At 43.1% G+C, this 20,018-nt stretch overlaps 1 protein-coding gene across 1 annotated transcript; it reads right to left on the bottom strand.

Annotated features, from left to right (window-relative positions):
• Nucleotides 1-8,591: 8,591 nt before the first annotated feature.
• LGALSL (lectin, galactoside-binding-like) lies at nucleotides 8,592-13,065 on the bottom strand. The gene is made up of 5 exons (XM_012639234.1): nucleotides 12,775-13,065; nucleotides 11,918-11,989; nucleotides 11,687-11,775; nucleotides 10,883-11,060; nucleotides 8,592-8,931 (listed from the first exon to the last, which is right to left on the bottom strand). Exons 1-5 carry the CDS (start codon nucleotides 12,808-12,810, stop codon nucleotides 8,788-8,790), a joined length of 519 nt encoding a protein of 172 aa, XP_012494688.1. The 5' UTR covers nucleotides 12,811-13,065; the 3' UTR covers nucleotides 8,592-8,787.
• Between the last annotated feature and the right edge of the window lie 6,953 nt (nucleotides 13,066-20,018).

Below are 20,018 nucleotides of genomic sequence, written 5' to 3'. Positions count from 1 at the left end.
AGGAGAAAATGGCCCTTGCTGGATGAATGCTTTAAAAAGCCCCTGGGAGAGCTTATCCAGGCCAAATAGCTCTGCATAAGGAAAGGTAATGGGGGGGATTTAGAAGTTGCCTGGGAGAGGGTCGAGAGAGGATCTAGAAGCTACAGAGGAACTTGGGGCAAAAAAAAAAGAATGTCTAATAGGGATTTTTATGCCGTTATTTTCTGGGTTGTGCATGATGAAATGCACTTCTTACAAAATGGTCAGTAAAATTTCTTGCTCCCCAATGCTTTCTGGAGTAGGTTTGCTTTTTGAGGATATGGCAAAGCACTGCATCCTTCCTCAAGGCTGGCTTCAGGTGAACCAAGGCTGTTCATAGGAAACCAGCTACTTATGGTTTACACATAAAAGATAAAGATAAATAAATGCTCCTGATCCTCACTGCAATTCCTAAATGGACGACTGTACTCCCGATGATCGCCAGCGGCATCGATGTTACTGCTGACAGGTGTACAGAGGTTGCTGAAGACAGGCCCAGGCGGGTCTGCCCAGCTGCAGCTGCCCACACTGCTGCCGGCACCTAGCAGCATCCGGGGCACTGACACGCTGCTCGGGAAACGCTGGCTGGCTGCACGACTGAATGGGAATGCTGCCCATCTGCCACCACCTTCCAGAGAAGCAAGGGGGTTTATGGCAGCCCCGTGTTCTAACACTCAGATGCGGCTCTATTGAGCCGGGCCAGGGACCGCAGAGTTGCCACTTCCTTCTAAAGCTTGCCTGTCTTCCCAAAACGAACTGCCTGACGACTCTTTCTTCCCTTAGGGTGACTTCTTTACCAAGAGCACCTGGGTGCCCTATACGACTTGGCCTCCAATAGCCTTTAGAAAGCACCTAGAATTTCCTGGATTTGAGGGTGAACATGACTTGGGTTTAGATAAGGAATTTCTGCTGCCTCCAATATTCTCTGAGGATTCAGACTAAACGTAAGCCCAGCAGAGCCTGACGGTCTACACCTGCACTGCCCAGTGTGGCAGCCGCTAGCCACATGTGGCCAATTAAAGTTAAATTAATTAAAATGAAATAAAATGGAAAATTCAGTTCTTCGGTCACTGTAGCCACATTTTAATGCTAATTAAATGTGGCTAGTAGCTACCATATTGGACGGTACAGATTATAGAACATTTCCAACACCACAGGAGGTTTTACTGGACAATGCTGTGTTTAGAGCCAGAGCTCATAGAATGAAATCTGCTATCAAGGAACTGGCTATTAAGTATAAACAAGAAAATTATCCACTCAGGATAAACAGTGGAAGTCTGTCTCATCCAGGGGTTAGGTACAAAAGTTGCCATGTATAAGGCAAATATAAGTCAAAGTCAGCATATATAAAGCAAAAATAGCTAAAGGTCAAAATTTCCCTTGGAAAAATCCCTTAGGAAGCTGTCTCTTTGGAGACTAGCTCTTAGTAAACCAAATACTGTAGTTTTTCACCTAGCACTGGAGCAGATCTTTCTTTGGTTGAGGACCAGAAGAAGGAATTAGTTTGTATTTAGGGGCCATGCATAAGAAATACCAATGGTACCTTTAAGCACTGGTAAAACGCTGCAGGGAGCTAGAGGGCTCAACCGTGAGAGACCAGGGAAAAAGAACCAAGTGAAGGCACATTGGAGTCACATCTGCATTCTCAGGCTTCTGGTCAGTGGGATGACAGGTAGAATTGCCCACAGCATTTAAGTGGTTCTTTTTCTATATATTGCGTTTTTTGTTTTGTTTTGTGTTTTAGTGCCAAAAGTGTGGAGCTGAAGTTTGAGTACATTAAATGCATTTACAATGTGATTCCTTATAGATAGTCCACGAAGCAACCTTTTCTTTCCTCGGGGCTTCATTAAAGGAAGGTCTCTTTTCCACCAGAGACCCATGTGTTTTATAGTTAAAGAACACAAAGTTCCTCCCTGAACTCTTTCTTTGGGAGGTCAGAATTTCAGCTACATCACTGAGCTTTAGGAAATCCAGCTCTGGCCCCACAGATCAAACTGGAAGTTAGTATATACTGGTGAGTTTTGTGCCCACAAAGGTACCCACAAAGGGCATTCAGGACCATGGAAGCCCAGGAGAAGTCCTTTCAACACAGATGTCGCCCCCAACTCCCCTACCTGCACTGTCACCCCAGCAAGTGGCAATCTCTGTCTTCCTGAGACTCCTGTAATATGCAATGTTCTGCTCACTCAGTCTGGCTCTAATTATTTATTGATGTTCATCTTTACATGTATTTTATATGTATACATCCTGTCTTTCCAGTTGAATCATACATTCTTCAAGGGAATATGATATATATGTTTATCTCTTTTTATAACCCACAGTGTCTAATATGGTACCTTCATATAGAAGTGCTCCATTCATATCTAGCCTCATTAGCATCAGTTGTGAGTGATTCTCTCGTGGGAGAGAGGAAATGTGAGTGTGAATTAACTATACAGGCATGCTTTAAAAGCACAGGCTGTATAAAAAGGCCAGTACATTGGCCTTGGCTGAATTTCAACTTGGCTGAATTTTTAAAATCATTTACTTAATTTTGAAGCTATTGAGGATTTGTCTAAGGAGACTCACAAATTAAGAATTCATATCATTTAGAAAAGCAAGGAGAATGCTAGTTGCCTTGAAACCAACCAACCAACCTGTGAGGTAACCCCAATATCTGACTTTAATCAGAGCCTTAGGGAGCAGGTCTATTTCCAACCTCCTCAAATAGAAGACTCTGGTCTTATGCTCCATAGTGTGTACAATAATTTGAGAATTTAAAAAAATGTGTGATAAATGAATGGCTAATTAGAATCTTAAGAGTAGCAGACACACTACTCCATGATGATTGTCATTTAAATAACATGTTTTTCAGCAGTTCATCATTTTGTGCATATCTTCCTTGATCGCTCTTTATTATAACATTAAGTGTCATTTTATGTTGAGCTAAAGGCATTTTTATTGCATTACGGGAGATGGTGCTTTCTAATATTGGAACAGCTGCAATAATTCAGAGTAAAAAAAAATCCCTAAGTATGTTTTATAAACACCATTCTAAATATTGCCTAATACACTACTAATTTTGGTTAGATTTGAAACAAAATGAAATTCCAATGAAATTATATATGAAAAGCACATTCTGGTGAATTAGAACCTAGCCTCAAGAATTAGCACTTTTCATACTGTTCCTTTATAAAACTGTGGAGGACTATTATAGAAAGTGGTGTCATGATTTTTTGAACTATTGGCTTTATTGGTTTTGTCCCTGTACAACCTGTTGTCCCTTCGCTCTCTAAACACATTGTCGCAAGTGGCATTGCAGTCATTTCCCACAGAGGGTACGTTAAGGCTGGAGGTTTCCAGTGCCCACCTGAGCATGCACAGCAAATCGGGCGGCTTGGGCACCCCGGGCACCCCGTTGCCAACTCCTCGCCCTCACCACAGACTCACCGCTTCACTTCCTCCTGCTCCAGACCAACTGTTTAGGTAAGCTTTGATCATTTGCGTCTGCCTTTTTAGAATTAATGACAGAATACTGACAGAAAGGGAGGTGTTGGGGTTATTAGCAAATGTTTGTTATTGTTCTGACTCACGAAAACTTGGAAGGCCCCCAAAACCCCACATCATCTCCAAGGCTGTGGCTGGCTCCCGTTTCCCAGGGCCTATTATTTAGGGACTGTCTGTGTTGTCCTATCAAACAACGAGCTTCCTTCCCCTCTGTTTTGCTCACCTAGTCACCGTCTTTCCCTGGGATTTGGAAGGGTGTATCAAAGCAAGAGAAAGAGTCAGTGGCTATTTCTTTCTCTGCTCTCTAGGTTGGGTATTGTTTCGGCACCTTGGATACACCCATTTAATTAATTATGATGAAGTACATGTTTTGCAAGACAGTTCTCTGTCTTATGCAGGAGATTTTTTTGTTAGGGAAATGTCATTGTGAAATTACCGCGGTGATTAGGAAGCAAGTGGCTTGAGGCAAACATGTAGCATTGTATACATACTCAGTTGCATTTTCTTGTGGAAGGAAGACTCTAAATTCATTTCCAAAGTGCCATGAAAGCTCATTTGGGCCACTACCACTTGTTCTTTGCCTCTTTGCAAGTTATAAGCCACCACGTGTATTTGCCTCACAAACAACTGGGCCCCAGCCTGGTGATTCTCTGGTGAATAACTGATTGAAACGCTTACCAAGAAGACAGGCCTCCCCTGGAACCTAAATCTTGCTAGGGGCATTCACTACTTAAAATGGGTGTCAGTGTGCTACCTGGGTCCTAAACCAACCCAATTAAGGAGGATTTTTACAAAACTCAGTTGACAGACAAACTTTCTTTCACTATAGTGTTTTAGTTTTTAGGTAGAGGCAGGAGTGGGGGGAGAGGAGAAGGTTAAGCCAGGGACAATGACATATAGTTGTCACGTAATGGCTGTTGCAGAATTTTGGCAGAGCAGGATGCCCCTGTGTTGAAATGCAGTTTTCACAGAAAATCCACAGTTCAGAATCTCAAGGCCAGTACAACCAACAATTTGATTCTGCAACTGTTCAGGAGTTTCCGAAGGCAGAGTTGCTTAATCTGGGATCCAGGACCACCTACGCCATCCAGGAGTCTTTGTAAAAATACAAACTCCTGGGCCCTACTCCAGACCTACTGAAACAGAATCTCCTGGGGGTGTGGGTGGGTGTGGGTGGTGGACATTTGCCTCTTAAGCAGGATTTCTGGGGTATTCTTAAGCACACTGAAGTTTAAAACCACTAGAGATCTTTGTCTTTCTTACTTGCTGATGGATCCAAATGCCTAGAACAGGAATTGACACAGCTCAATAATACCCGTTGAATGAATAAAGGGTTTGTGGCACTCAGAGGCTCCAATTATGGATATTTTCCAGGTCATCTTATCCAAAATGCTATCGTTAAGTATAAAGTCACATACCCAAGGGACCTTCCTAGCAAGGCTAGGGGGTGAGGGAAGCTCTCCTATCTCTGCCCAGCAGCCTCAGCAAATTGTCTCCACCTTAACAGCCCTCTCTCTGCTTGTTCTTAACTGCAAAAGCTCTGACAGAGGGAGCAACAACCAGCCACAGGAAAGAGAAGGCAAGAGAAATGCAATTTTGCTATTGCATATACACTCCACTAAGACTGTATTTACTGATTTATTAAGTACCCACTGCATTCTTCAATAGGTGAATGGATACAGAAACTATGGTATATTCATACAATGAAATGCATCAGTAGGAAAAACTACTGATATACACGACATGGATGAATCTCACATGCGTGATGAAAATTGAAAGAAGCCAACCCCTAAAGATTAAATATTGTATGATCTGGCTTTTATGACATTCAGGAAAATACAAAACTGTAGGGAAGAAGAACAGAATTTTGTATAAAATTCCTTTATTATAATGCAATGGTTGCCTAATTAGGGTTAGGAATGGGCGACAAGTTCCCCACAAGGGAATTTTCTGGGATGACAGAATTATTCTGCATCCTGATTGAGATGGTAATTATATGAATCTACGCATGTGTTAAAACTCATAGAACTGTACACCAAAAAAAGTGAATTTGCTATATGCAAATTATAATGAAAAAGAACCCACTTCATCTACAACCTAAGTTACTAGGTCTCTGAGGGCCTCTGAGACACTCTCCTTCCCTTTATCAACGTAGGAAACGCAGGAAAAAAACGGTTTTGGAACATGAGTGTGAAAGTAAGGCATCACTACCACAACACGTGTTTAAGCTAAGTACTTTATACCTGGTCTGGAAGTTAGCATGTTATAAACTGGAAACCATTTTGTATAAAATCCCTTTATTATAGTGCAAATAACTTTCAGCAGTGACATAATGTAACAACACATTTAGCAACATTTTACACCACGCAGTCAATAAGAAAGTGTTTCTTTGAAAATATGTCATCATAGGGACGATATTTCTACATTAACGCTGGAAAATGCCAAGGCTGTTTCTCTCAGGGCTGTTTCTTTCTAGACATTTTATTTTTAACACAAAGGAAATGATTTGCCATTTTAACAAATCATCCATTCTAAAAGTGATCTCTCAGGAGGTTTTGAACCGAGGTTGGCAAGATTTGAAATGGGGTTTCAAAATTTAAAAAAATAATTTTAAAACAATTCTGGGATAGTCCAAAAAGTAGAAGTCACTTCTATTAACTTTTAAGCAGATAATACACATTCACTTCAATTTTGCTGTAGAAACGGACAGATTGTCTAAAGCCTGCCTTTTATTCCCCCAGAGCCTGATTGTTATTCATACTCCTTGGTTTTGGTTATTGCAAAACTAGGGCTCTGGTCAGAAATAACTCCTTACATTCCAAAATATTTTCTTGTGAAGCTTTAAATTGCACTTTCTATCCTGAAATTTCCACCTTCGACCTCAGAGGCTGAGCAGAGGGTGTGAACATTGTTTTCAGTTTATAGCTAAGGATTAGTACAGTTGGATTAGCCCCCTACTAATTCAGCTATATCTGAATCAAAATCATCACGTCACTTAGATTAATCCCAATAGGCTTATCCAAGAGGTTTCCACTGACCTCATAGAGAAACAAAGGGTTAACACTGCATTTTCACACTAAGCTGCCTTAGGGCTTGGCTGCTAAGGAGTTAGCTGATAGGCGGAGAGAACAAGAGTGTCAATTCCAATCAGTTACACTCCCAGCTCCTCCAGTTTCTGCTGAATTATGCAGTGGGTGGGAATGGTTAGCCACTTGAAGGAGTCCCGTGGAGGTCTTCCACTGTAAGTGGAATCAAAACTCCTACAAATACATTTCAGGGTGCCCTCTAAGTCTCTCCACAAACACCCGAATTTAGTGGCTTTTTAGTGACAAGCCATGAGAAGTTAATCACAGGCCTGAAAATACCTGGAGCCACAGAACAGCCCCAATGGCTGAATGGCTGAATAAGTCACCTGGTACATAAAGCTTTTCAGTGTACAGCCGGTCTTGTTGGACAAAGTATCTTCTTATGTAACACAACGGAACTGTGCTAAACAGTTTCAAAGTTGAGAAGAATCCAAATATATCACCTATAAAAAATTCATAATTTTAGTTTGCTTTGTTTATCTTAGACTTTGGTACTGAAACACTGTCTACATTCTTGACACATGAAAATGACATGGCCACTTTCAGTGCCTCTGCATGTTGTGTAAAAAAAAAAAAAAAAAAAAAAACCCAAAAGCAAAGCAGGACAAGGAAGTGCCATTACAAGACATAGTATGCTGTACAAATGAAACCTAAATTATATATATAAATACACCCACACCCTAGCACCCCTGTCTTCTCCCCACTACCTGACCAAGGCAATACCAACGGTCCTTCTCTCCAGGGCCAATGCAGCTTGTGAAGTCCAGTACCCAGAACTCCAATCATCCCTTGCCTTGCAGTGACATTTCCATTATTGCAGCCTCCTGCTGGAGTCACTCTATTGTTTGATAGGTCCTACAAGTGCAAGGAAACTCCTACAGCTTAATTGGAAGCATTCACACTATCGCTGGACTCAAAGACCTGGAGTCCTGGAAGATAACCTTTCAGATAAACTAACTGGATCATTTCCTCATCTGGATCCCATCTAGTCCTACTATCTCCTCAGAGCCAACACAGTTGGAAGCATCTTCTACTCTGAAGCTCCAAAGGCATTACTTAGGGATATTGGTGAGGGTAACATAAGAAAAGTCATACAATGAGCTAACAGCTTAAGTTGATATAAATTACTTCCAAGTAAGTTATTCACGGCAATTTGCTTCTGCTTTACACTGCATTCCAGAATCATTTTCATATTATTCTTCTAAAAGTTTACATAATAGTCATTTAAAAATTATCTATGCAATCACCTCTTATGCTTCAATTAATTTCATACCAACTTAATGAGCTATTATATAAATCTATGGAGAAGTAGTCTTAAGGAAGCCAATACTGTGCTAATTCACAGTAAGGAGGAAAAGCAATGTAAATAGAATTTTACATAATCAACAATAACTTGAAAGCAGTTTTATCAAAATGCTTCAAAGTTTTCCCAAAAGCACTCACAGCAATTTATATCAAGATATCCTAAGATTAGGGGTATGGAGAATAGAACTCAATTCTTTAAGGTAGAAATTCACCTGTTTCATAGTTGTAATATGTCATTTCCCCCCTTGGAACTAAGATATTTGTACATTCAAAAGTTTGTAACTTGCTGTTCTTGAGACATTGCTCATTCTCTAATACATACACTGAGTATAAATAAATAACTACAAGAAAGCTTCAAAAATCTGAATTAACATTATGCTGTGCAAAAAAACAAAAACAAAAAAAAACCAAACCTTGAACAACCTACATTCTATGTAAATACCCTGACTAAAATGTTGGTTGTGCTACACAATTCCACTTCAGTGCAGAAATGTGTTGATTTCGGTGTACCGTTGTTTTTTTTTTTTTTTTTTTTTTAGTGTCTTTAGCACTTTTGTTTCTAAATATCACTTTGCTTTGAAAAGAAGAATAATTTGCTACCAAATCACAAATCATCACAAATCCATTTTAGTTTAGTCTGAATGAAATCCAGCAAAAATGTATTACTTTGTTCTGGGAATAATGGCTTGGTTTCTTTGTCCCCAGAGCTTCCCAACGGCAATCCACGGTTGAAGTTGTCATTGTGGGTTTAAACTGCACAGGAAGAAGAGACAGTAAAGCTTGCCATTTGTTTTATTTTTAAGTCTCCAGATCTTGCTAGGACACTTCTTCCAGACTGACAGTCAGATAGTTGTGGCACCTGATCCTAATTGAAATAGAGGTGGTTTAAATGTCAGCCAAGCTTGGTGATCTGGAGGTCCCCATTTATCTTTATGGTGTCGATTGCAGATAACGTTGGAATGCGATGGTAAAAATCAAAAAGCTGGTGTCCATCCACAAATACTCTGAAACGTGGGTGCTCACAAAGAATTTCTACCTGGAAAAAACAAAATATTATCTCAATTCACAATTTCAATGAAGCCTGTTGGGGAAAACAAATAATACTTCGTTTTAGAGAAAGAAAGGCCGTATCTTCAGTGGCTCTCCAACATTATAATGCATTGGGACCATATGCAGGACTTATTAGAATACAGATTGCTGGGCACCATTCCCCAAATTTCTGATTCAGTGGGTCCAGGGCAAGGTCTAAGAATCTGCATTTCCATCAAGTGCCAAGGCAATGCTGATGTTGCTAAAACAGGCAACACACTTTAAGAACCATTGCTTTACATTATTTAATATGCATTAGAGATTTAGAATTGCTTATGCTTTAACATTTGTCTCTTCTCCCTGCACTCCAGGAAGTGACGCTAAGTAGCACAGATTGTGCGTATGGCACTTAATGTCTCTATTGTCATCCCTGAACAATTCTATACCACCTTCAGAGGAGCCCCTCACCAGGCAGAACTGTAATAATAGTCTACACACTCAAACATGGTAAACACTGGGGCAGAGAGAAGTTACACAGTAATTACCACTGGACCAAGAGTGTGTAATTAACAAAGCTTCCTTAGTGAACAAAAATACTGATTCCATAAGGTAAAAGCTTTTTCTCCCCCTTTTCCTTAAGTAATTCACCATAGAGTTTAATTACTGGTAGTGCGCTATGATGTATGTATTAAAAGCACTGTTTTTCACCATGCAAGGAGAGACTTCATATGTGATGTTAGTCACATTTAATTCATATTATTACTAAAATTATATCATCAAGAAGGGCCTATTTCGTTTCAATTTTGTTTTTGGGGAGTTTTATATTTCTCCTGGGAGTCAGAAGCTCTGGTTACTCACACTCATGAGCTATGCATTAAGATTTATCATTAAGAAACTGTCCCAGCCCAGAGGAGCCTAAGAGGACATTACTACACCAGAGAAGGAGGTAGGGAGGGATTATGGGTTAGGGGTGCCTTTCCTAGACTATAATTAGAAGGGCAACAATCTCAATTGTATCGCTGATGTAAAAGTCATAGATTCTTATCTTCCCTTCAGACTGCAGGAAGAGAGATATTACTTCTTCATAAGACCCTTGAAAATTTCTAGATGAAGAGCAACAGGTTAAGGGTAGTTCTGTTTTATTGGGCTTATATGCAACATGGAGCTTTTAACTGAGTCATCATTATTGTGATGTCATGTTAACAAGATGTAATGGCGACAATTTCATCACTAGGGCTGACAGTAAATCCTTTTTGACACATCATTACTTGTATCTCTTATATGGCATTGTCCTTCATTGAGGAAGGTGTTGCTAATGCTGCCTGATGGGATGAGAAGTTTGGGTTGTGCTTCCTGGCCACCAGATAGTGGGGAGCAATTCTATATTCATCCAAACCCACAGGAAGGAATGTATCAGCCACAGTCTGTGACCATGAAATAGACTGAGGCTAATTAATCCAGAGGGGAAAACAAGGACACAGACATGGCCTCATTAGCAAAGAGAACAAGAGAAAATGAAATGATAATCATTATATTCTTTAAAACGTCATACAAATAAGGTTTAGAGCTACTTATTACTGTAAGTATTAGTAAGCATTAATACTTAATAAGTGGATACTTAGTATTTATTAGTCAGATATTTGGAAGAAGGTATCTATTATATGCCTCTTACTATGTTGGATACAACATAGAAAAGCATTTATTCTTAACCCTGGACATGTAAATATGGGTCTATTTACTAAATGCATAGGCTAAAGAGAGCTAAGAGCTACTATGACAAGTATTAACTTATATCAGCAAACAGAGCTTTTCTGATCTTTTTTCTTTTTCATCATTGGGTGACAAATTTCCTGGACATGCAGAAATTCTGGCTGCTTAAAGTGCTCTTGGCACACACTAGATAAGCAGAACATTATCGCCCTGCCAGGGCTTGGGGCTGAGGCATTCGAGGTACTCACCCTGAATGGCTGGTCTGGGATGAATGGAAAATAAGGGATTGCTGACTGTTCTTCACCCCTTTCCCCGGATATGCAAGAATTTCTGAGTAGCTGCCGGTCTGTGAACACGGCTTTGAGTTCAATTGCCACATCAGCTGGAGGATCTTCGGAGTCACCACAGGTCAAGCTGATTGCAAAGCTGAAAAGAAAATAGTCTCATGTATTCAGAGTTGGATATAATATTTCAAAATGACCCATGACCCAGGTTTCCTCCTTCTTTGCTGGGTTTGTCTCGTTTTTAATGGACCACTACTCTCTTCAAGAGAGGTTAGACTATGGAGAAGTAATTCAAGAAACCAGTTTATTTTGTTACCTAAAGCCAGCTCTGGTGAAAACTTTGGTGGAGTTGAAAATGACTAAAACTAGAGATTTCAAATACCCCAAATCACCCAAACATCTGTGTCCTAATCTATTTCAGATAATATCTTAAGTTTAGTTCTTAATTATATTGATAGTTCTTACTCCAAGCACCATGTTCCAAAACCATTTAAAAAAAAAAAAAAAAAAAAAAGTCCTTTGGCCTCCTAAGGGTCAAAGAGAAAATGTGGGCCTGTATTTATAATCTCTGATATAAATAGCTGTCTGGAGAAATGATGGCTAGGATTCATACACATTCTTTTCATGGGAACATGGTACTTTCTTGGCACTCCCAACTAGCAACACTGTCCACCAGTAGAGGAAGAGGAGGAGCACTAAACCACAACAGGAGTGGGCAGGGCCCTGCCACTGCCTGACAGTTCTTCGGTGACAAGCACTCTGCCTTACCTTTCTGGGTTGAGGTCTACGATGCCCATCACTAACACCTTCTTGCCTGGTCTCATGCCACCTTTAATGTGCCCACAAAATGGAACTATCTGCAAAGGATTGGATAAGGAACAAGAGGTTTACAGGCTGTTAGGGAAGAGCCAAGCCCTCACATCCTGAGGGCCTGACCCATTAGAAAATGCAATTAGAAAGGAAGAGGGTACAGCTGAGACAGAGAGCAAAATCATTTACCAGTCGTGGGAAGTACACGTCGGCTTGAACTGGAGAGCTCAAGGAGTTGTTTAAATGCCCATCATCTAGTTTCTAAAAATAGAAGCACACAGATTGGCTTTCCATAGGCTCTTTTCTGGGGGGTGGTATAAGAACCTACACAAATCTGCTGGAACCGGCAGCGTTTCACATACACTCAGGCAGTGTCTGCAGATGATGCTTCTTCATAGCCCATTAAATAATCGCTTACCCCCCAACTCCCAGCAAAATCCGTTCTTTCCACCCAGTACAGTAGCTAAGCCTCTGAGGATCCTCAGACCCTTCAGATCCAGATCAAAATCAAGGTCGAGTCACATCAGGGAGCCCGAGCCCAGGTGCTGGAGAAGGCAGGCCCCTTTCCAACTGCAAATGCTTCTGGAACCGCTGTGGCCCAGGCCTGTCCTCCAGGACGTGGCTGAAGTGGCGCTCAACTTCTCTCGGGAGCCCTGGGCGTAAACCTTCCAAGGGGGAATCCCCGGTATGTTGGGGGCGGTGGCCGGGCGAGCGCCCCGGACACACTCACCCACGCGCACACTCACATGTGCAAAATGCACACACCTGGCTGGCGGTGGCAGGGCACAGAGGGGGCTGTCGGCCCGCCGTCCGCCCCCAAACACCCTCCCCCAGCCTGGAGCCCTCCAACACGGGAGCCCCTCCTGCCCCCCACCCCCAATCCGCGCACAGCCGGCTCCTGCTAACAGGTACTGGGGCGCCTTCGCGCGCGCGGGGCGCCAGGCTGGGCCTGCAGCTTCTCTTGGTCCCAACCCGGCGGGAGCCGCCGACGGCGGCGTGCGGGGCGGCGGGAAGGGGGCGCCTCGCGTGCACCCCGCCACACTCACCACAACGGCATCACTGTCGGCCACCGATCCCGCCATCTTCTTGCACAGCGCGGCGGGGTGCACGAGTGGCGGCACGGCGGCGGAGGACGCGGCGCGCGGGCGGGGATCCCGGGGCGGTCGTGCACGGGCAGGGGGCGCGGGTCCGAGGCTGGAGCGGGCGCGCGCACACAAGAGCACGCGCGCACACGCACGCCCGGGGCCCGGGCGCCGACCTGGCAAGCACAGCCCGGGGGGGGAGGGGCAGAGCTTGGCAGCGTGGGCCCGGAGGTCGAAGGTGGCAGCTGCTGCCCGGACCCGGACCGCGGCTGGTGCTGCTGGCGCTGCTGGCGCTGCTGCTCCTGCTGCCGCCGCCGCCCAAAGAGGAAAGGTGGCGAGGGCCGCGCCGCGTCGGCCCAGGGCGGCATTTAAAGGCCTCCGGGCCCGGCTCGGGAACCGGGAACAGGGCGGGGACCCGGCTGGGCTGCCGCGGCTTGCTCAGCTTGCCCTGCCCCTCGGCCATTGGACGGTGGCGAGAGGCCGGGGCGGGAAGGACGGGCCTGTCCCAGTCGGGGAGGGCGGGGGCCCTGTGGGCGCTCACGGTGAGAGGGTGGGTAGGGCTGGGGGACAGGGGACTTGAGAGCCGGGCCTGCTAGGTGACAGGTGCTTGTGACACCCCATCCCTCCCTTCCAGCCTCCTAACCATTAACCTCCTGCCATGTCCTGGAGGCAGGTGGGAGGGCGGGAGGCGAGGTCAAGGGAAGACTGTGGGCTGGGAGTGGTTTTCTAGAGAGGAGACTTGGCGTGATTTCTTTCAGAGAACTCCAACAAAGTGGGAGCAAAGATTCATTCTGTTCTCTGGGGTAGAAAGAGAATGAAAAGTCTCAAGGCTTGCAGAAATAAATATTTGGTCGGTGGTCCCTGGAGGCTCTCTGGGGCTGGAGTCTGGCTGTCTTACCAAATTGCACTGGACGCTGGGACAGTCCTCAAAGAGCCTCCACTGGGGCCCTGTTTTTCACAAATCACTTGCCCATTCTGGGATAGTAAGTTTCTCACTGAAAATCTCCTGATAGCCTTTGTAGAGTAATTCCCAGGGGATACACCCCTCCTCTATTCCAAGGCACAAATTCCTTTATGGTATTTCTACTTCAGGATTATTATGTAATTTCTCAGATAAAGCTGTATCAACACATCCTCTATTAGGTGACATCCTTGGCTTAAACATTCCATTGTGTGAATCACCAGGGTGTTCTACACTAATAAGCAGGGAGCGTGTGACCTACTGCGGTCCCAGAGGGGCCCTCAGAGGCTCCCTTCCAGCCACTGTTACTGGTTGTGTGGCCTAGAATATCACTGCGGCTTTTGTGTCTTAGTTTTCCCTTTATGGACCAGAGCTAATCGTGGTAATCTCAGTCAAGCAGGGAGAATTACCTGCACACGCCTGTAAGCCAGTCATAGCCTCTGTGGAAGTGGTTCTCTGAAGTGCAGCACAGTTGTGGCTCACATTTTCGTTCTTGTTAATCTGTCTTAGCTCCAAAGCACGCTGTATTGATTATTTTAAAATATTAGGTGGTTATAGGAAATGATTGACATTTGAAAGCATACTTCAGTATATCTAAATTGTTGACAGTCTGGTATAGGGAAGAAGCATTAAAGTGCAGTAGTTCTTTGAATTTGGCTAAGGTAAGAGTGACACGATACATCCGATACATCATGGTGGTTAAAAAGCCAGTGCCCCGGATTCAAATCCTGACTCTACTATTGACTAGCTGGGTGATCTTACAAAAGTTACTAAACTTCTCTGTGCCTTAGTTTCTTCATCTGTGAACCAGAGACGACAGTGATGATGATGATGATGATGTCTATTCTCAGGTAATTGGGAGGATTAAAGAAATTGGTTCCTTTACCTTCCTTAGAACGGTAAACACTTGTTCTGCAAAAGTGCAGAGTTCCTGCCATATACCAGCCACTGGTGGTCCAGGAAGGACTTTTTTGTTGAGCTTACATTCTAGTGGGGAAAGGCAGTCAATAAACAAATATATAATATATATAATATGGTAAAAGTGTTAGAAAAAAGTGACTGTTCCTTATTGGAGTAGTCTGCTCTCTACCATCTTTGAGCGTGTAAAAAAAAGAAAAAGAAAAGTGATAAAGCAGGGAAGGAGGGAGAGAGAGGTAGAAGGTGGGGTGGTGCTATTTACAGAGGGTGGTCAGGGAAGCTTCCGGTGAACTGTCTTTTGAGAAGGCACCTAAGGAGGAGGAGGGAGGGAGTTGTATGGAGGAAGAGGTGGCTGGCAGAGGGAACTGCAAGGGCAAAGTCCCCAAGGTGGAGCATGCGAAGACAGTGTTGGGGCTGGGGCAGTGACTGAAGAGATGGGTATTTAGAAACGAGCAGGCCTCATACACTGTGGTGAGGATTGGCTTTACTCAGGGGAGGTGGGAAGACGTTGGACATTTCTGAGCAAAGGAGTAATGTAGTTTGCCTTCTGTCGTAGGCGCATCCCTCTGCCTGCTGTGGGGAGTGGCCTGTGGGACGAGGGTGGTAGGTAGGGGGGAGGGTAAACACAGGACTCGGGAGACTCCTGCACCAGTCCAAGCAGGATGTCATGGTGGCCTGGACATGCTGGAAGTGGCGAGGGTGTGAGGGGCACTAGCCCTTAATAAATCCCTGCTATTATCATTGTGCAGCTTTGAGAGCTCGTGTTGCCTACTGAGTCTCAGTTTCCTCCCTTGCAAAATTGAGGGGTTGGGCCCATTCATCATACCCTCAGCTCTTAGAAGGTTCTTCTGGCTCCTAAAAAGCTGTGTAAATGCCATCTCAATTTAAATGGGTTTAAGAGTAGGTACTGCTGAATGAAAATAATCTTGGGTTGAATCTTTTGATAAGTAGTTTCGTAGGGTAAAGAATAACCCGTTGATTTGTTTTGTAAGTGGAGTGTAAGATATTTGGATTGCTGGAGATGAGTTTCTTACCTTTTAGGAATGTAGAGTATAGGAAAGTACTGAACCTGCCCTGAATATTTTAATATGGAAAATTGCATTTTATTCCAAAAATGCTTGATTCCTTCTCAATCATTCTATAGAATGGTTAATTTTGAATATGGAGAGCCAAGAGAAAGCTTCAATGCATTTTTTTGTTGTAACTATTTAATAAAAGCTGAGCAGGGTCAAACTGCCTCTTACAGGGAAATGCCATGAGCAAATCAATGGATGATAGAGCTTTAAAAAAATTGTTTTTGAGTTGTATAGCAAAGGCTAGGCAAACTTTGCTCTATGCTTTGATTATAGGCATTTGTATGTTAAAAACATCAACCAAGATTGGGACCCTTTTATGAACTGCAACAGTGAAATTTCAGGATGAACTGCATTACTACTGGAAACTATGAAAAAGGTTAAAGAAGGGGGAAGCAGTCAGACAGGTGATTAGCACTGAACAAAACGATAAACAGGTCTTTGAAGATAGATTTTGCTAACTCATCTTTCCAGAGGAAAATAGAAAATGGCATCCTTTTTTCTTCCCATTTTATATGTTTTATGCAAATGTATGCTTGCAGAATTTCTAATATTGGAGGGAGAATAAAGTATTGATGGCAACTCAGCAACCATTTTATTGGTATTGCTATGTGCTATGGCCCTGTGGACCAAGAAGATGTATTTGAAAATGCAGGAGTCCTGTCTTTGGGAAGCTTACAGCCCACTCTGGGGCACAGTGGCTGGATGTAGTAGTGGATAAAATAATAAAGGCCTCAAACCTAAAGCCTGAGCACTAATGGGGGGACGTTCACTCCCATTTGGAGGGTGAAGGCAGGTTTCTGGAGGAGATGGCATATCCCTGAGCACATGTATAGCAGCAACTTCCACAGCACCACAAAAGTCTTCAACGACCACATTGCAGCTCTATTCATGGCCCAAATTCTAAACCTCTCCTTTCCCCGATATGGCAACCAGCTGAACTCCTGCTCCCAGAGGCTGCCTTCTGTCTCCTGCCCTGGTCCAGATAGACATGTGCCTGCCTTCCAAGGCCCCCTGTGGGCTCTGATCCGTAGGCCTGACGTGGACCTTCAGGCCACTTGTTTTCCATCTGTGTGTCTATACACATTGTCTAAAGCGGGGGTTCTTAACCTCACACTATTGACATATTAGGCTGGGAAATTCTTTGTCATGGGGGGGCTGTCCTGTGCTTTATAAGATGTTGAGCACTAGGTTAGCACCACCTCCTCCTCCCCATTCGTGCCAACCAAAAGTGTCCTCAGATATTGACAGATGCTCCCAGTTGACGTTCAGGTCACATCACCCCAAAATATGACTGTAGGAGACTGGAATATGCCACCCCAAAATATACTTCTTTGGAATACTTTGACCTGGCTTTTCTAAGAAATGGCAGACACAGAAGTAGTTCTGAAAAGCTATTCTTTTGTAAAAGAAATTTATATCCATAAAGGAAATCTGTATTAATGAAGTATCTGTGTCATGAAGAGGGCTGCTCCAGACAACTTTTATTACCTGGGAGACTTTATCTGCATAAAGACAATGAGACAACTGTACAATTCCTCCCCTCACCTTCCCACAACTTGTGTCACCATGCTTGGCCTCCCAGGAACCCCAAGCCTCTGTTCCTTTCTGTAGCTCAGGATACTTCATAAGCTTCAGTCATCTGACCCTTTTGAGTCTCATATTTTGTGGGACTCCCATCATTATGTACATGATTAAATTTTTTCTTGTTAATCTACCCTATATCAATTTGTAGTCCAGCCAAAGAATCTACAAGAACCAGTGATCTAGAAGGTACTTTAAGGTACTTCTATTATTCATATTTACATATGTGACATGAAATTTATCCATTCTAATCTAGAATTAAAACTTGCACATCAGAAGTACCTTTCTTTTTATTTAGCAAGTCATCGCTTCCTGAGACTATAGGAGCACTTTGCAGACAGTTCCACGAAGAACCTCTAAAATGAAGGATGGCCTGTGAGGGTCCCTGTGGGTATGGCCGCCAGCTCGAAATGTCCTTGTAATATTGAGAGATTTGCATTCATTTTGCATTCTGTTCCACAATATTGCCATGTTTATTTTGATGTAAGCATAATGTGCTCCCCACACTTGTACATATAATAAAACTGAAGCATCCCAAATGTTTACCTTGTTTACCTGTGGCTTGGCCTTTCTCCCCATCCCAGGCTCCAGAGGGAGGAGGTAGCCCACTCTGAGGAACAAGATGCTTCCCAGTGTTATAGGTCCATTCAGGTTTTCAGTTCTCCATAATTGTACTTTTCAGGTAGTCTGCTCATGATCAATATTGATATAGACAGCAAAATACACAGACTCAGCATTCTTTTGTTTACCTAGTTAGGTAGGAGGGCAAACATTCATCAGGCTATTTTTCTATATTTCAAAACATGATTACAATTCTTAATTATTTTAGGAACTATGGTCATTGCTGTCAAATAATTATTTGACACACACACAAATTTGTGTTGTACCGAAGTAATTAGGGGACAGCCATAAAACTTGGCAGTCAATGCCAGTTCCCAACATTTCATTTTTGGCTTATTTATGAGGAAACTAGAACCATCCTCCCCCTTGTGTTTTAATTGCTTAGCGCAGGAAGGATTGATTTCAGCAAACCTCCAGCTTAGGAAGATAATAATGAACCCAGTCCCAGGAGGAACTCAAGGCTTCAAAGGTATGTGCTGCTTCATGCCCAGGGGGATGTCACTGTGGGCCCTTTAGCCCTTTAGTGCATCTCAGAAGTCCTTGCTGGAACACAAGCCTGGCTGATGGGGAAGCAAATATGTTCTGTTCTGTCGAGGCAAACAGAGAGAACTCCAATTCCAGTGTTTGGAAATGGCAACATGAGCAGAAGATACTTGAAGACTCTTTCCAGCGGGCTGCGTGTGTACGCCGTGCAGTGTATCTCTCCAGCCTCACCTTTCTGCAGTTCCAGGAGGCGGGTCTGCGGGTCCGGTCTTTTACCCATAAGGAATGTGACAGGCCTGCATGGCAGGGCCCCAGGCCTAATTACACTCTTCTTATTATGCTTGTCGTTTCTGTTTTCATTTGCTGGTTTATAGTCCTCCTTTTCATTGCCTCTGTGATTTTATTTTCTTCTAGTCAAGGGGCATAAAGGGTTTCTTAGTTTTGCAGTTTCATGGAAACTTGCCTGGCTTGGCTGGGTAGAAGATCAAGGTTCAGATTTAGCAGTCATCTGGAAATCGTGACTAATGGGGAGGAAAACTCAAGAGGCACGCTGCCAGGTGGTCATTTGATTTCTAGAGGAAACATATTTGGGTGATACAGATTTCTGGATTTTTTAAAAGGTGAACTACGCACAGTAGGGATGAACATAGCATGGCTTCTGAACACACCACCATGCAGAAGAGATCTGGGAATTTAAACTTGACATCCAAATTTGATTACCCAAAGTGATTCAGAGAAAACATACTTCATTTATTCATTCAACAACTATTTATTGAGCTGGGCTCTGTTTCAGTTGCCATTATGGTAATTTTTTACTTTCTCAAAACAAAAACAAAAACAACCACACACATACTTGCATTTAAAATTCTTGCCCTCCTCTTAGGCATGCGTTTCTTAAGGGCATCTCTACTATCCTCATATTGTATTAATAGACTCCTCCCCTGCTGACAGCCTCTTCTAAGTGACAATGTTCAGAATGGATCTAAGAGCTCCCCTGCCAACATGGCAACAGAACCCACAAAATGAAAATGAAATGTTTTGAATTCAAGGGCTTATTCCATCCCGCCCCATTCAGGTGACACACTTTCTATCTAAACCCAGTTTATCTGGTACATGTTGCTTTCAGACTGAATTATTCAAATGATTAATTTATCCCATAGAGAAAGATTAGGAATTGAAGGAAACATTTTAAATTGACAAAGATGTTCAAGTTGGCAGTCCGCATTGATTAAACTCATCACCTTTCATTCATTCACAATGTTGGCCTTTGTTGGCTCAGTGCTTCTCCTAAACCTAAGAATTAGTTGAAATTATAAATTCAGGAGGCTTTGGGCTGGGCACAACTTTTCAAGATTGCCTGGTTTGTATATGTCTGTGCATGTGTGCGAAGGTAGGGTGGAGTGAAGAGAGAGAGGAAATTTCAGTTTTTCAAAAATTTTTATTTTTAATTTTTTATTGATACATAATATTTGCATGTTTTTACGGGGTACGTGTGATATTTTGTTACACGCATAGAATGCATAGTGATCAAATCAGGGTATTTAGGGTGTCCATCACCTCAATCATTT

The sequence above is a fragment of the Propithecus coquereli genome, unplaced genomic scaffold, assembly GCF_000956105.1.
Source record: "Propithecus coquereli isolate 6110/MARCELLA unplaced genomic scaffold, Pcoq_1.0 Scaffold138, whole genome shotgun sequence".
Classification (NCBI taxonomy): Eukaryota; Metazoa; Chordata; class Mammalia; order Primates; family Indriidae; genus Propithecus; species Propithecus coquereli.
The sequence above is the reverse complement of the archived record's forward strand: the minus strand, read 5'-3'. Positions and strand labels throughout refer to the sequence as shown.